General features: G+C 42.2%; 1 protein-coding gene across 2 annotated transcripts in view; it reads right to left on the bottom strand.

The window, feature by feature from the left end:
* The window catches only part of PDE6A (phosphodiesterase 6A, cGMP-specific, rod, alpha), a 69,979-nt gene that overhangs the window by 43,784 nt on the left and 8,975 nt on the right, over window positions 1-17,220 (bottom strand). Inside the window, exons 2-6 of one of the 2 annotated variants that reach the window (XM_012658263.1) lie at window positions 17,007-17,159; window positions 16,321-16,410; window positions 15,668-15,808; window positions 11,442-11,516; window positions 4,467-4,531 (exon numbers count right to left, since the gene is read on the bottom strand). In XM_012658263.1, the coding sequence (XP_012513717.1) occupies window positions 4,467-4,531; window positions 11,442-11,516; window positions 15,668-15,808; window positions 16,321-16,410; window positions 17,007-17,159 (524 nt within the window). The remainder of the gene's footprint in view (window positions 1-4,466; window positions 4,532-11,441; window positions 11,517-15,667; window positions 15,809-16,320; window positions 16,411-17,006; window positions 17,160-17,220) is intronic. The other variant, XM_012658264.1, reaches the window with a different exon arrangement.

Here is a 17,220-nt window from a genome sequence, read left to right as displayed (position 1 = left end):
TTTCCCCATGAGTTTTTTTTTCAGAACAGTATTTCCTAGTTTCCAAGCATATGAGAATTTTCTGATTAGCTTTTTGTTGTTGGTTTCTCACTTATTTTTATTGTGACCAGAGGACACTTTCTGTATGATTTCCATCTTTTGAAATTTATTAAAGTTTGCTTTATTGCCCAGTATATGACAAATTATGGTAAACATTGAATGTATACTTGAAAAGACTGGGTGTTGTATAGTTTGGGGGATGGGGAACAGTTTTCTATTTGTATTTGTTAGGTTAATTATGTTATTAGAATATTCTATACTCTGTTTTAGTTTGCTCCCTCTATTAATTAGTGAACATAGATTTGTCTATGGATTTGTCTCTTTGTATTTCTGTCAGGTTTTGCATTATATATTTTCAGGTCATATTATGAGGTGTATCCAAATTTAGAATTGTAATGTTTTTATGTAACATCAAGCCAGATGGACCACTTTATCATTAAGAAGTAACTATCTTTTTTTTTTGAAGGCTAGTCAAATGAAATAGTGGGAGTGGAGAAGGAACAAAGGAATCTGTAATTGGTTGTGATCAACTGGTTGTAAACACCACTGCACTTGGACCAGCCAAGAAGTAACTATCTTTATTGCTACTAATTCTCTTAGATAAAACATCTATTTTGATATGATATTAATACAGTTATACCAGTTTTCTTTTGATTAGCATTTGCGTGGTATATCTTTTTTCAGTCTTTTACTTTTAACCTCTCCGTATGTTTCTCTTTCTGATAAGTTTCCTGTAAACAGGATATGATGTATTTTGGCATATCTAGGACATAATCATTTTGATGAACTGACTGTGTCTGAGAAAGATAAAATGCTGCCAATTCATCTCTAATGCAATGCTTTTTTGGTTTCACTTTTGTTTTTAGTTTTTTCTTTTTCATTATTTATATTTTAGCCAGTTTTGCAAACAATTACTGTTTTTTATCACTTGTAATTTTTACTTTATTCATATCAACAATTCTTTTTCAGCATTTAGATACAGATTTTTATCATGTATCACACTTTTCCCTTTTTGTGCCATTCGAGATAACTTTTTATTTCAATGCTGCATCGTAGCATAATCTTTTTAAATTACTTTATATGGTAACTGAATTCAATGTGGACAGCAACCAGCATGGTTGCTCAACATCAACTAAACTGAAGTTACAACAATATGAATGATGTTAAATAAAAATTACAGGAGGGCATTGTTTTGGATTAAGCTCCCACCAAAACAATAATCAAAATGGAGTGACCCATTCTAAATTTTCACTTTACCAAACTAAGTTGTTCTCTGACCTTCCTCTCTTGAGAAATCAGGAGAGATAAAAGCCAATTTCCCAAAAAGGCCAGTTTCAATCTTCAGTAGATAAGTAGATACGATAATGAGATAATGACGCTCTCTCTGCTTTAATACTTACGCAGAAAGGTGACCTAAAGTAACTTGACATTAACCAATAAGTTATTGTTCTATTGTTCTGTCTCCCTATCCCAGCCTTACATGGAAAGTAACTTTGAACTGATCAGTCCTATTTTTGTTTTTTGTTTCTGCCTTCTTCAAACCTTTGGTCTATAAAACCAATCCCCTCTGCTCAACTCGTTACTTATTTTATTTTATGCAATGAAGTGTTGCCCAAATCTAGAATTGCAAATAAAGCCAATTGAGATCTTTAAATTTGTTGTAATTTTGTCTTTTGACAATGATTATGACCAAGTGCACAATTAGGTGGGCAATGACAATTACATCATGAATGCAATGGCTGACAATTGTACAGTTCTATTTCAGAAATGTCAAAAAGTAAAAAACAGTGCTTAGAATCAATGAAAGGTGATAGATTTCTTTCTTATGCAGGGTGGCAATCTTTGTCATTTAACTGTAATATCTTGTTGGTTTATATTTTTTAAAACTATTGATGTATTTGGATTTAAATATCATCTTAATGTAAACTTTTTATTTTTCCTACCTGCTCTATATTCTTTTTTTTTTTCAAGAGAGAGAGATGGGGTCTCTCTATGTTGCCCAGGCTGGCCTCAAACTCTTGGGCTCAAGCAATCCTCCCACCTTAGCCTCCAGAGCAGCTGGGACCACAGATGCACACCACCATGCTTGGTCTCTGTGATCTTTCTAAACTTTTATTTTGCCCTCTTTGGGTTTGATTAATCATTTATTTACTATTCAATTTTTTCCTCTGTTAGTTTGGATGACGTATACTGTGGCAGCCATTAGAGGTGTTTACAAATATTCTGGCTGTCCATTGTTCCAGACACATGGGCGGGTTACATTCCCTATCCACTTGAAAGAAAATGTGGCCATGTGACTAGGTTTGACCAATAAAATGTGAGTAAAAGTGGTATATGTTACCTCCAGACGGACATTTTAAGAGCCAGTGTGTGTTTTGCTATGTTTTCTCTTCTCACTGGCAAGATTAGTCAATCTTACAGAGTTCAAAATGGTGGCTGCTCTATCAGCCTTGGTCTGTGACTGAGGACAATTCCCACATTATCCCCCAACCACACGCATCAGCTGGCAATGCACACATAGTGGATGGTAAAATAAAACTTTGTTGTTTACACCACTAAAGTCTTTGCAGGATAGCCTATCCTACCCTGGCTGATAAAAAGAAAATTTGAATCAGAAATGGGATGCTGGCATAACACAAAGCCCAAAATAGGTAATCTAGGTTAGGCACTGAGTAGAAGGCAGCAAGGGGGGTGTCACCAGAGGTTAGTAGGATGTTATGCTTGTCAAGCAATGATAAAACATCGGGAGAAACAATGACCTGTGATCATTTAAAAGACAGATAATGAGTTTAATAAACTTGTAGCTCTAGAAAAGGAGTTAAAAAACAGAATGGTTGACAAGTATGCATTTGACAAGGTTACCAAAAAAAGGAGAGATGAGCTTAGAAAAGATTCAGAGAATCAGTCCTTGGGCTAGCAGGAAGGAAAAGGAATACAGAGAACCCAGAAATTCAGGGACTTGAGGCAACTTTTCATGCTCACGGGTGACAGATGAACCCGAGAACTTGTTTACCTGAGTGAAAGGGGATTATTACAGTTTGGTTTGGCGGTCAGGGTTGGATTGGCATGGCCTATCACATGCTCTGTTTGAGGATTAAGGCGGCAGTACAGTAAATCCCTCGGATCCACAAAATCGCTCAGGGAGACGAGACGAAGGTGCGGCTCTCCCACAGAAGCTGACCGCAGCCTCCAGGAGCCTGCAATTAAGCAGGGCACGGAGCTGCGTCTCAAAACAGAACCACGGGTGTGGCTCTCAGCACGTGGAGAGGATTCAGACAGATACAAAGGCAACTAGATTTTTAAGAATACTCTATTAACGAAAAACGTACAAGCCTATATTAAAAATGTCTGCAGCGGTTCAAATCTTAAAATGATCTTTCAGTCCCAGCTACCCACAGGCAGGACTGAGAGTGGTCTTTCTTTTTCATTATCCTCCTTGGTCACAGATGAAGTGGACCTCAGACAATAGGCTTTCCTTGGGGACTGAGCCACTTTCTTTGCCACTTTCTTTGTTTGTGCTTTGCCCCCCATGGATCCCAGAAGTAGCTCCACAGACAACAGTCGAACAGCCCTGATTTGATCTCATTCTGCACATGGGAAACTGAGGCCTAGACAGGCCACTGGACCTGGGGCTGGAACTCAGAGCACCTGACTCACAATCTGGCACGCTGTGGCTTTGATCACATCTCTCCCCCTCCTGGGGCCTCATTGCCCACCCCGTGCAAGTCTCTCCACCATTCCACGTGGCCTCCTTACCGCTCTCTCTGCCTCTAACCAAGTGCGTGGCCTTGTTGGGTTTGGTTAGCGTTGACCTTGGGATGAGTGTCTTTTAGATGTTGACGATGTACCTGAAATTTTTTATGCTCTGAGATGTGTTAAATAAAAATTATGGGAGGCCATTGTTTTGGGCTAAGCTCCTGCACCAGATCCTAACAGACCAGGCTAAAAATCAAAATGGAGCCACCCATGTTAAAGTTCTACCGGGCCAAAACTAAGCTAACTTATCTGACCTTCTGAGAGATCAGGAGAGAGAGATAAAAGCCAGATTCCCAACCAGGCCAATTTCAATCTTCAAATAGCATTATACTGAATGAAGTCCCCTCTGCTTTAATCCTTATACCAAAAAAAAAAAAGGTAGCTTGAATTAACCTGATGTTAATTAATCAGTTGCTTATTTTTCTATTCTGTCTCCTCGTCCCTACCTTGCAAGAAAAATAACTTTGAAGTGACTAATGCTCTTTGTTCTTTGTTTCTACTATCTTCGGCCCTTCCCTGTCTATAAAGCCAGCCTCTTCTGCTCAGCTTATGGGACACTTATTCTATTTTATGGAATGAAGTGTTGCCCAATTTTAGAATCGCAAATAAAGCCAATTGAGATCTTTAAACTAAATTTGTTGTTATTTTGCCTTTTGACAGATGAAACTTACGGAATGACTTTGATGTCTTCTTTGCCATGCAGGATGTAGTCAATGACCTTGTAAAAGTTAATTTCCTGGCAAAAGAGATAAAAAATATTATACCTTAAGAGTCAGATAGAAGTTCAACAACAGTGTGTCCCTGAAACTGAACTCGTTCTTTGCCGTCGCATGTCCTGTGGTTTTTGTTGTTGTTTTAATTTATTTATTTTGTTATTGATATATAATTGTAACAGAGAGAATGGCCTAAAAAAGGGTAAAAATGTTTTCTGTCTCTTCGAAACCCCTCTCACGCTTTTTGAGAAATAAAGCCTACATCCCTGGCATAGGCCATTGGTCGGCAGGAGAGTGTCCTTTGTTCTTTGTGCCACAGGAGATTGCTCAAGGGAATTGTCCAGGTGAGACGTCACGAAATTGTCTTAGCCAAAGATGGGATGAATCAGAACCATCAACTATAGTTGAACCTTCCCTTTAAAAGCTCTGTATTTTTGCTCAGAGGCAGGATGCTCAGAGGCAGGATGTTGGTACTTTAAGACTGGAGTCTGTCAACCTCCTCATTTGCTGCCAAATTAATAAACTTCTCTTTCCTTCTCCTCAAACTACTTGTCCTTGTTCCTCTGATACGATCTCGGGGACAAGTGCCCAACTTTCAGTAACATAATATAATAATTGTGCATATTTTGTCCCATGGTTTTCAGGAAGCAGAAAGCCTGACTATAATTCCTTCTAAGGGCATGCCTGGACTGCCTTCCCATCCTCCCAGCCCTCGGCTGACTTTTAGGATTCAGTGTGCCTTCCTGGAGTCAGCTCACAGTGGCCAGGCAGGGGCCTGGGATCTGGGGCTGGGAAGAGGGATGGAAAGCTTTCAAAGGGGATCTGGAGGTTGAGTGTGTGATCATACAAACTGGGTCACTCTTGTCATACCCAACTAAAGTTGAGAAGCCGGAGGGAAAAAAGCACTCAAGATACATAACATTGCTCTAAGAATGTAATTCTCTGCAAGCCTGGATGCTGAAACTGCCTGCTGTAACCTGAAACCTGTTTTATCTAATAGTTGCCGAAACGACCACTGCAACTCTAAGACTAGTTTTACCTCCTGCCATTACTCAATCAAAACTTGCCAGCTTGCCAGAACTCTGCTAGTGCCAATGAACTTTCTCAAGGGGGCAATACACAACATTTCTCTTTTAATAAAACTCCAGCCTTCTCTTTGTTCTTTGGACATACTGAAGACTACCCAGTTTGCGTGTATACCACAAATTGCAATTTTTCCTCCTGAGTAAAATGTTAAATTTAGAGAGTCATCACTACCTTTTTATGTTGACTTTGACAAGTGCAAGAAAGAAGAGATGAAGATTGCTGCTAGAGTCTAGGGAGGAGGGAGGTGGAAAGGATGCTCCCGTCCCATTTAGAGTCATAGTCAAAGCAGCCAACCCCATGGAGGGCGCACGCACCCCACATGGTCACAGCCCCCTTCTGCATGCATAACACTCAGCTGCTCTCTTCGCTATGTCATTGCTTGAGACCTACCTTCTCAATTGCGCCTCATGCCTCCAAACTAACTTTCCACCTCTTCCATCCCTCGCCCCTCCTTGCATCATTAAAACTACCATTCTCTTAAAGTATATCTCTCCAATTACTTTACTCCCTAGCATGCAGTTGGATATTGGCAGGTGGCTTCATTCCTAACTGTCCAGGAAAATTCCATTACCTTACCCTTAGGTCCTCTATATGCCCAAGTGTGATTAGCAAGTATTTCACAAGTGGGAAACAGATGCAGAGAGGAAAGGGCTTATTTATAGCAAGACAGTGAGCTGGAATCAGAACCTAGGTCCTTAGCTCCCAGCTCAGTGCTCTGTGCTCTTTCTGCTATGTCGCTTAAGCTCGATAGCTTAAAATAGTGTTTTATTGTCTTATCACTATCACCTAGAACAGGGTCACTGGAAGTGTGATCCCTGGACTGGTGCCAGCCTGCAAACTTGTTATCATTTCACGATGAGATAAAAACAAACGGAGAGTCAGCCTTTAGCAATTTTTATAACAATTTCACTGAGGTTAGGTCTGGGTTGAGTCCAATTTAAAAGTGGGAGGGGCTTATATTTTGTCTTTATAAAATTTTATTTTTCTAGGAATATATCTTTATCATATTTTGAAAAGTATCAGTCAAAATGGATTGGAAAATTAAACAAACAAACCATTCTTTTACTACAGGTATTTTTAGACGTACCTCCCTAGAGATTTTTTAATTAACTTTTTTTTTTTGCTATTTGCCTGAGCTGGCCTTGGACTCCTGGCCTCAAGTGATCCTCCCACCTCGGCCTCCAGTAACTGGGATTACAGGTGAGTGCTACTGCACCTGGCCCTGCCCTAGAGGTTTAAATGTAGATATCTTGGCTCCACCCCAAGCCTCCAGACTCAGAACCTCCACAAAGAGGAATTTCTGATCCAGTTAAGGGTGTCTGCAAGCGGTTTGGTTGACAGGTGATCGGAGCCCAGCATTGGCAGCAGCTGCAGTGACTGAAGCTCTGGCTAAACAAAAGGCGGAAGCCAGGACTGCGCCAGTGGCACAGACTGCCCCAGGTATAGTGAGCTCCCCAAAATAGGGAGCATCCAACAGGAGATTAGATGAAGCCCACAGCACGATGAATGAAATGGTGCTAACACTAGACCTAGAGTGAACACGCGTTCTAGTCTTGGTTCTACTGTGTGCTCTCTGGGCCTCAGTTTCCCCGGTTGTAAAATTAGACCAGCGGTATGCGTTTGTGGCTGCTGTCAAGTAGCAGATCGCTTTCCACAAACAAAGCATGGGAACTACTCACATAAAACTGTCCTAGCGGAGTCAGCGTTGGGTAAGTAGAGACCCTGCAGCTCTCTTTGTTCTTACTCCCCTTCCTGTCCTCCTACTCCCCACTAACCTCTGGCGGAGGCAGCTCCTGTGGAACTCTAGGGTTCTAAGGACAATGGGAGAGGGAAAAAACTCCCAGCTATGATTCTAAGATTGTGATTAGACAGTTAGCAGTATCTCTCCAAGATTAAAATATACATATTCTTTGACCCACATGTAGTAATGGATCCTAGAGATATACTCCTAAATGTGGGTAAAACCGTCCAGGGGTCTCAGCCAGACAGCCTCAAAAAGCCTGGAGACAATTTACTGTCTATCATTAGGAGAGCGTTTCCAGAGTGAGATTGCTGTGTCCTTGCTGATAGGGAAAGTTGCCAAGACACACAGTGAAGTGGGAAAAACAAGGCACAAAATAGAACCACCATATTCATGGAGGGTGGTGGTGGAATATGCATACATCTCTGAATATCTGAATATCTGTAGACGTTTCTGGAAAAGCTGATTGCTAACAGTGGCTGCCTCGGGGAGGCTGACCAGGGGGAACAGAGGCTTGAGTTTGTATGGAGCAAGCTTTTCACTGTGCTCACGTATTCCTTTTTCAATAAATATCAACAAATTTTCTTTTTCTTTTTTTCCCAGCAAATGCAGCTTCAAGTAATAAGTTTTCTGAGCCACCGTGTCCGGCCTTAAAAACATTTTTAAATTGTGAAGTTGTACCCTGTAAGCAGTTATAAAAAACAAAGGTGGCCACGTTATCTGCTGGGACTTTGGTAAAGCTAAGTTTCCACCTGGAGGGGGAGGGGGCAGAATTCCAGGACCTTCCCAACATCTTTGTATCTTTGCCTTAGTCCTCGGGCCTGTGCTGCTCACCGCACTCCCAGGCAAGCTCCAGGCTTCCAGGGCTTGGCAGCCGCCCTACCCAGGGGTGCCCACAAGACTTTAGAAAGGTTAGAAATGGATGTTTGTTATCCATTTGAATCCCGCAGGAACATCAATTTGCTTTCACAAAAAGTAACAAAAAGATCAGTGTGCTTTAGGTAGCTAGGGTTTTTTCCACACACTGTGGCTCAGTCAAATTGCCTGCAGGGCTATATTCATGGGCCGGGCGGGGTGGCTCATGCCTGCAATCCTGGCACTCTGGAAGGCTGAGGCAGGAGGATTGCCTGAGCCCAGGAGTTTGAGGTTGCAGTGAGCTATGATGATGCCACTGCACTCTACCCAGGGTGACAGAGTGACACTTTGTCTCAAAAAAAAAAAAAAAAAAAGGCTGTACTCATGTACAAATGCACAAATGTGCAAAGTCACCAGCCTCTGGAAAGTCAAAACTCAACCATCAAGAGCACCTTTGTTACCATCCATTAGAGCAGCTACCAGTAGAACACAAGGGGCTTTGAAAGAGCCACAAATACAGCCATAGCCAAATCACGGCCCATGGAAATATACCACTTTTTAAATGAGTGCTATTTCTTTTTGTTTGTTTTTTCCATGAAGCCTCATGGCCTTTCAAATAGTTAAAACACATATACATTTTATTTTTAAAAGGAGATGAAGTGAGATGTAGCTACGATTGGGGAGGTTTCGACCTAAGATTTGGGAAAGTTAATCGGTTGGAATCCAGATAAAAGCTGTACTTCTCATGCTAATGCGGCAGATAAAGTGTGAGAGTGATGTTATAGAAGGCAGAGGGAACATTAAAAGGGATGATTTTAATCGCAGTTACCAAAGAGAGAAGCATCCTGGGTTGCATTTGTGCAAATGGTTTGACCTCTCCAAATCTCAGTTTCTTCAACCATCTAATGGGTAAAATGAGGATACCTCCTTCTTAAATGTGTTGAGGAGACTAAATAATGTAATCCGGATAGAGTGCCCAGCAGGTAGCCAGGCTCACCGCAGGTAGCTGTGGTTATATGTTGGATATCTACCGTGTGCCAGTGTGTGACTCGCTCTACTGACCACAGCCCTGCTAGGTGAGCTGGATTGCCCCAGCATTGCAAATGAGGAAGGTGAGGCTTAAGGAGGTTTCTCAAGGCCACACAACTAGCTGGTGGAGCAGGGATCAGAACTTGGGCTTTCTCCCTCCAATCCCATGCTCTTTCCAGAAGATCTACCTCTGGTCAGTCTTTTTATGCTGTATCTGGGCCCCAACTCAGGCCTATGCAGGTTTTCCTCCTGGCTGTGTCCTAGACCTGGAACTGACTTTGGTGATGAGTTCACTGACAACAGCTCATAGATAAGAAAATCAAGAACCCAAGGAGTTATTAAACCAAGCTCACCCTACTGGTTAGCAGCTAATCAAAACCAAAGTCCTTTTTCTTCTGGACCATGGCCGTTTCTGTCACAACCTAATGCCTCATACTCGTGCAGAACTGGGGACTTCTATCTGAAATGAGGAAGGGTTTTAAGAAAGAATAGTCTTAACCATGGTTGTGCTAGTCACCTCCGTGAAACCAAAACTTCTTGAATTGGCTGAATGATGGGCAGCTCTTCCTGGGCTGATGCTTAGTGAGAAAATGTCGTGTTCACTTCAGTCTTGAAGTTTGGGGCACTTCAGGGTGAAGAGCCAGAGTTAGAGCCTGACATTTCTCTAGCTGTCCTGGCGTTGGAAATGACCTCTGACCTCTGACCTAAGGGCTCAGCTCAGAGCTCAACTCCAAAAAACTTGGAGTTAATTGAAGTTGGTGGTGTCTGAAAACTGTGACGATCTCTATTCTAATTCTCCAACTTCTAACTTTCCAGAAGATACAAGTTCAGCTTGTATGTGAACTGGAGAAAAGGTGCAATGGCCACACGTCAACTGTGCCAACGTGAAAGAGCAGTACTTAAAAAATGAAAGTGTCCCCAAATAGAGTTTATGACAGCAGCACATGATAGAATCCTTAAAGATGCAGTCTTCTGAAATGAAATCATGAAATTGTACGGGCAAAAGAGTAATTTGAAATTGGACGGCAGCAAGTTACAAGGGTCATTTTGGATAAAGCACAGCAGACAAAATAGATTCCAAGGTTGACATTTCTTCTGGAATGTACATGAAACTCACAGGCAAAGGTGTTCATTTTGAAAAGAGTTTGAATCAACTCTAATTAAACTCTTATTCTCACACACACACATCCACTCTAGGCCCTTTATTTTGGGCAGGGTTAAAGTTGGCTGGGTGGAATCTGGCCTCCTAGGAGAAAGCGAATACGATTTCACACAGACCGCAAAGTCTTATGGGAAGAGCACTGGATTAAAACTCACTTCGGGGCATGACCCTGCTGCTGACTTGTTCTGCGAGGCCTCAGCCGGGATCTCTCCTTCATTCTGCAGCTTCTGCAGGCCCTCTGAGTTCCAGGTCTGTTACCCTGCCTGGTGTCCACACCCCCACGCGTACCACTTCAGCATCTCAAAGGTGATGATGCCGCATCTTTAAAGGGAGGCAACTGGGTGAGACCAGATGGCAGAAACCCCAATGCGAACTAGAGAGCTCGGGCCATGCTCCAAGGACGCAGCTGTTCTCAGCTCCAGTCAAATTTACTCTCCTGGTTTGATGGTCCAGTTTTTACTAATCATTCAGTTTTTCAAAAGAAACTGGGAGTTCAGTTATTTATGGGAAATATCTTGACTTTTAAGTGTTAGCCACCGATTCAGAAAATATTAAAGTACAAACGAAAAAGAAAAAAGCAAAAACCTATGCAGTCAAACATGTGTATCTATCAGCTGGAATTGGCCTTCTGGCTACTGATTTGTACATTATAGACTAGATATGAAAGTTCTTTCCCGCTCATCGTGTCTGCAATTCTGCGTCCCTGCTAGTCAAATCCTTGAGCAAGTTGCTTGACCTCTCTGGGGCTCTTTCCTCATCTGTAGAATGAGGATGTTGATTCCTGCTTTGAATACCCCACCAGGTTACCATGAAACTTCACACTTTGCTATAGTGGTTAGTAAAAAAAAGAAAGAAAGAAAGAAAGAGAAAGAAATCTCACTTTGCAAATGATAGGGCTTGGCAATTTTGAATCATCACCCTAACTTCAAGGGAGACAACCCAACCCAGAGAACATAAATACCTATGTGATAAGGAAATGTCCTTTGGCAGGGTCTACCATGTCTTGTATTTGAATTCATTAAACATTTGATAATTTAATAAAGGCTGGAGAGAGACCTACCCTTCCATCCGGAGTCCTGGGACCAGAGTATGGTGGAGCCTCACCCATCAGAACTGGCCACACATCAAAAAATTCCTAGGAGTGAAAATAACAATAATTACATGTTTTGAAGGTAGATTAAGAAAAGAAGTCCCACCTGTATGAGTCATCTATTGCTGAAATTTGGAAGGTGGGAAGAGCTCCGTGAAACCTAAGTTTGGAAAGGATGTGAGACTCACTAGACTTAGAGGATAATCACATCTACCCTTCAAAATATTGACGAGCTGGGTCTGTCTAGTCATTTGCCAAAAACATGGGAGAGGGGCTGGGGCACCCTTAGTGTTGTGGGACATGAGAGGGTAGAACGGGGCTCCATGGCTAAGAAATTTACCTTAAGAACATGCTAAGCATGAGATCAAAGGTTTGGCTAAAATAATGTCCCTTGCAGTATCATGTGTCATAATGAAAAATTAGAAATAATTTAAGTGTTCAATAAAAGGGGACTTATTAAATCAATTATGGCACATATAATAAAATGATGCTACAGATGTGTGTGTAAGGATTGAAAAGATGTCTGTGATATACTAGTGAGTGAAAAATGTGGGGGACCAAAATAATATATCCCATGACCCTGATGTTTAATTATATACAGAAAATGCTGTGAACACGTTCCCAACAAAGCATTAAAAATAGTTTTATCTGGGTGATTGGAATGAGACTGTAATGTATTTAGAAATTTTTCCATAATAAACTTTACTGGTTTTGTAATTAGGAAAAACAAATTCCCAAATAAGAAAGAAAAAAGATATAATGATACTAAATATGGACAGAGAGACCCATATCTGGGATCCAAAAAGAAAGATTGACAGCTCTAAGATAAGTAGAAAACATTAGCCTGAGACTATCACTGTACTTGGAATCCCTGTGTAATAATTTGAGTTCCTACATAACAAACTGCAACCTGACTTAGTACAGAAACAAACCAAAACCTAATTTAGGAATCTATGATATGGAGTGGAGCTCTTCGAACCTTTCTGGTCCTGAATGCTGCCCGATTCATGAATCGTTCTTTGCTCTAATGAACTCTGTTAAATTTATTTTGTCTAAAGTTTTTCTTTAACATGGCTGAGATTCAGTCAGAGAGAAGAGAAAAAGATCCAGAAAAGGACGTGCACAGTCGTCCAGCTTCAGGAGAAGCCAACTGGGACACCACATGGGCTCTTCTCTGCTACTTCTCCTCTGGTTTCCTTTACACGTGGAGCAGCAAATCTCGTGTTGGGCCAAGTCTGGGCCTGGCATGGAAGGCCTCCATGCTCCAGTGCCCTCTCTGTTCATTCGTCTGTTACTATTTAGGGACAAACAGTGATCTGTTAGCACTGGGATATTGTGGGTAGGAGCCACCCCCTGCCTTGTTCCTCTCTTGTTTGAACATGTTTGTCTTGGTGGTTTGCTTATTCTAATAACATCCAGAGAAGAAGCAGAAGGGAGTCCACATGAAATGTAAATGCCATGTCTTTGCGCTTCTGCCCAGTTGGGCTCTTTTTCTGGAAGGCCTCCGTGCTCCAGTGCCCTCTCTGTTCATTCATCTGTTACTATTTAGGGACAAACAGTGATCTGTTAGCACTGGGATATTGTGGGTAGGAGCCACCCCTGCCTTGTTCCTCTCTTGTTTGAACATGTTTGTCTCGGTGGACTACTGACAACATGAAGAAATTCAATTGTAGGTGAAATACAACTGGGCCCTACCTGAACACCGCAACCTGCTGCTAGACATACAGAGATGAGTAAGGCTCAGCTCATGCCCTGGAAGATCTTACTGTCCCACGAAGGAGACAATCAAGTACTCAGGTAATTAAAGCAAGGTACATGGGGCAAGAACCAAAAAAATTAGTGGAAGGAAATACTAGAGGAGCCCAGAAGAAGAACACGTATTTTGAGCTGACACCTCATGTAGCCAAGCACTGAGTGGATCTGAAGATTGTCCCAAGGAGACTAGAAGTTGTCAAACAAGGGATTGGGTGGAGAGCTGGACATATCTACAACTTCTCTCTCTTTCCCTCCTGCCCTCCCTCCCTCCCTCCCTCCTTCCTTCCTTTCTTTTCCTTTTTTTTTTGAAACAGGGTCTCTCAAAATCCTGACCTCAAGCAATCCTCTCGCTTTGGCCTCCCAAAGTGCTAGGATTACAGACGTGAGCCACTGCACCCGGCCCTTCCTTTCTTTCTTAACAGCTTAATTGTGATTTAATTCATGTACCATACAATAATTCATCTATTTAAAGTGTACAATTCAATGGCTTGAATGACTTTTTTCATAATGTCAATAGCTCAGGTAAAAGCTTAACTATCTGAGAGGCAGGTTCTTAGAGTGAATGCAGGTAGCCTAGCCCACTTCTAATAGCTAAATTCATAACTAAATTGTTCCATCTTTTAGGTATGACTGAATCAGAATAGTATCTCTCTTTTTTTTTTTTTGAGACGAGGTCTTGCTGTTTTCCAGGCTGGATTCGAACTCCTGGGCTCAAGCGATCCTCTTGCCTCAGCCTCCAGAGTAGCTTGAACTATAGGTGCGTACCACTGTTCTGGCAGTTTAAAAGAAACAGCAGAATGCTACAGCATAGAGTGGCCTGAGCCTAGGACCAAATCCTGCTGCAAATTGGGCACCTTGGAATGGAACTTTTTGTTTGTTTCCTTTTTTTTTTTTTTTTTGGTGGGGATGGGGTTTGCTATGTTGCCCAGGCTGGCTTTGAACTCCTGGCCAAAAGCGATCCTCCTGCCTCTTCCTCCCAAAGTGTTGGAATTACAGGCATGAGCCACTGTACGCAGCCTAGTGTTTTCAATATACGGTACTGGGTCAATTGGATATCCATATGGAAAAATTAATATTGACCTTACCTCATACTATACATAAAAAAATTCCAAGTAGATTATAGAGTTATATGTAAAAGTTAAAACAACAAAGCTTTTAGAGTGTGACATACATAAATATCTTTATAAACTTGGAGCCAGGAAAGATTTCTTAAATAGGGCCCAAAAATCAATAACCGTAAAGGAAAAGATTGATAAATTGGACTACATTATAATTCAGAACTTACATTCGTCAAAACACACCATTAAGAGAATGAAGGCACGGAGTGGGAAGAGATACAGTCATGCTTAGAAGCCGCTTCCAAACGGCCAAGTTTGGAAGCCTCTGGACTAGACCTAAGATTCCAAGGTCTTCTCCAACACCAGATGCTGCAACTCGTTTATTCATTCAATCCAATATTTGCACCATGCCTAGCATGACAAGGCATACAAAATGAAACTGACAAAGAATCCTTGGGTCTTCAAGAGAAGGGATGCTAAACTTAGCTCTGAAACCCTGTTTCAAGGCAGAAAATGGTCAGCCTCACAAGGCAGAGAGATAAAGAACGAGGAATGGGAGAGTCGGTTTGGGAAAACATGGCTGAAAATTGTCGCTGGGAGCCACACTGAACTCTGCCTCCTTGGCTGTCATATCGACCCCAAATCTGGCCCTTGAGCATTTGAGGGACGGGATCTCAGAATCTGCCTCCAGCTCAATCGCCTAGGTGAGCCCTGGGCTACATAAATCATAGCAAAGGTTTACACCCAACTTTCGGTACATTTTCTGAGAATTCCTGAAGTTAGTAACTTTCCTCTGGACTTTCTCACCTTTATCTTCTCATCAGCCTGCTTCTCACGAATGCTTTTATTTCCCCCATCAACTAGGGAAAATACGGGTTGTGTTTACTCGCCTGTGCTCTAGATTGATTTTTTCCATTTAAAGGACGATGCTACTCTCTTCAGTAAAGACCTGCATAAAATGTTCACAACCAGTCCGCCCAGCCTCTTCCCTGTGCAGCCACATGCATGACAAGACTCTGGGCTCCATCCAGTGTCTATTTAAACTTTTCTTAGAGATGTCTCTTCCTGGCCGGGCGCAGTGGCTGATGCCCACGATCCCAGCACTCTGGGAGGCTGAGACGGGAGGACAGCTTGAGCTCAGGAGTTTGAGACCAGCCTAAGCAAGAGTGAGACCCCATCTCTACTAAAAATAGAAAAAATTAGCCGGGTGTGGTGGCATGCACCTGTAGTCCCAGCTACTCGGGAGGCTGAGGCAGTAGGATCACTTGAGCCCAGGAGTTTGAGGTTGCTGTGAGCTAGGCTGAAGCCACGGCACTCTAGCCCAGGCAACAGAGCGAGACTCTGTCTCAAAAAAAACAAAGTCTGTTCCTGAAGTTTTCTCACCTTCTGCTTGGTCATGTCTAAGAGACCCACAGAATATCTGTCACAGTTGAGGAAGGCCCGGACTGTGTACAGGGCTTTGTGGAACTGTCTCTCGATGTCTGTAAGTTCTTCAAAGACTTTGCTCCCAGACCACAGCAGTATCTGAAGAAATACAAACACATAGTCAAAGGTTTTGAGGCACAAAGCAGCAGCTCACTTAGCTAGATAGTAACGATTCTGTAAAGTTCTCTAGAGTTTATTTCATTTAACCCTCATAATAACCCAGAGAAATACACAGGATAATTATCCCCATTTTATAGATGAAGAAACTGAGGCTCAGAAAGGTGAAGTAACTGGCTGGCTTCCACTGAGTCCAGCTCTTTCTGTTTCTTTTATCTCACAGTTTGTTAATAAAAATAACATCGAACACTAATTGAGCACCAGTGCCCTACGTCCATTATCTCACATATTACCGTGGTAATCTTTCGAGGGTGGCACCGTAATTATCCCCATTTTTCGAATGGAGAGACCGAAGCATAGAGAGATTAGTGACTTGCTCGGGGTCTTAGAGCTAGTCCGTGGCTGAGCAGGGATTCAAATCCAAGCTGTCTGACCGCATCAATGCATCAGAAGAAGGCCATGTCCAGTCTGCTCCCATGAGCCCCACCCCTTACCTGGCCGCGTCGAGTCTCGCAGTTGTGCAGGTAACTCAGGTGGTACACTTTCATGATGAGATTTGCAAAGTTGAGGTACTTGAGAAGAATCTGAAAATCAGACAGCATGAGGGGAAGCAGATGAGAAGGAAAAATCTCTCCTCTGGCTGCTTCTAGTATCAGCAAATGTCTGAATATTTTAAAAGCTTCATCAGAGGCAATTTGGGCAGGCAGATCATAGGATGCAGGTTCATAAAATGTTGCATAACGAGTATAAAACACACAGAATGTAGAATATCGAAGTTGATAGAGGTGGGTTAACGAAAAATAGCTACTATTTCTTGAATTTGACTGCGATAAGTCATTTATTAATGTTATATGATCATCACAAGTACCCTATAAAGTGGATACTGAAAAATCAGCCCCATTTTACAGATAAGAAAACTGAGATTCAGAGAACTTAAGTAACTTGCCCAAGTCAAACAGCTAGATATTGGCAGAGCCAAAACAATGATCCCTCCATTTCTGATTTCAAAGCCCAACATTGTAACCCTTATTTTGTCCTGCCTCCCTCAGAGAGCATCAGAACAATCCCCTGTCTCACAGATGGAGAAACTGAGGCCAGGCCAAGCAACGAGGTTCAGGGGACTCCCTGAGCTAGGAGAATGTGCTGGCATGGCCAGCTTTAGTTTCTAAAGCATTCTTACCTCTTCATCTCTGTTGGTGAAGTGGGGTCCTTCCACTTTATTCACAGCCATGATTATGGCCACCACGTCCTTCCCGTTCATTATGGGGGAAGCCAAGATGTTCTTGGTCTGGTACTCTGTGAGGATGTCCACGAAGTCACAGAAATGCTCATCCTGAAGGAAGGCAGAGACAAGCACGGGTAGGCAAATGAAGGACAAGGCCAGTACAACAACC

Source organism: Propithecus coquereli, unplaced genomic scaffold, assembly GCF_000956105.1.
Source record: "Propithecus coquereli isolate 6110/MARCELLA unplaced genomic scaffold, Pcoq_1.0 Scaffold58, whole genome shotgun sequence".
Lineage (NCBI taxonomy): Eukaryota > Metazoa > Chordata > Mammalia > Primates > Indriidae > Propithecus > Propithecus coquereli.
Note: the sequence above shows the minus strand (reverse complement) of the source record. Positions and strands in the feature narration are given on the sequence as shown.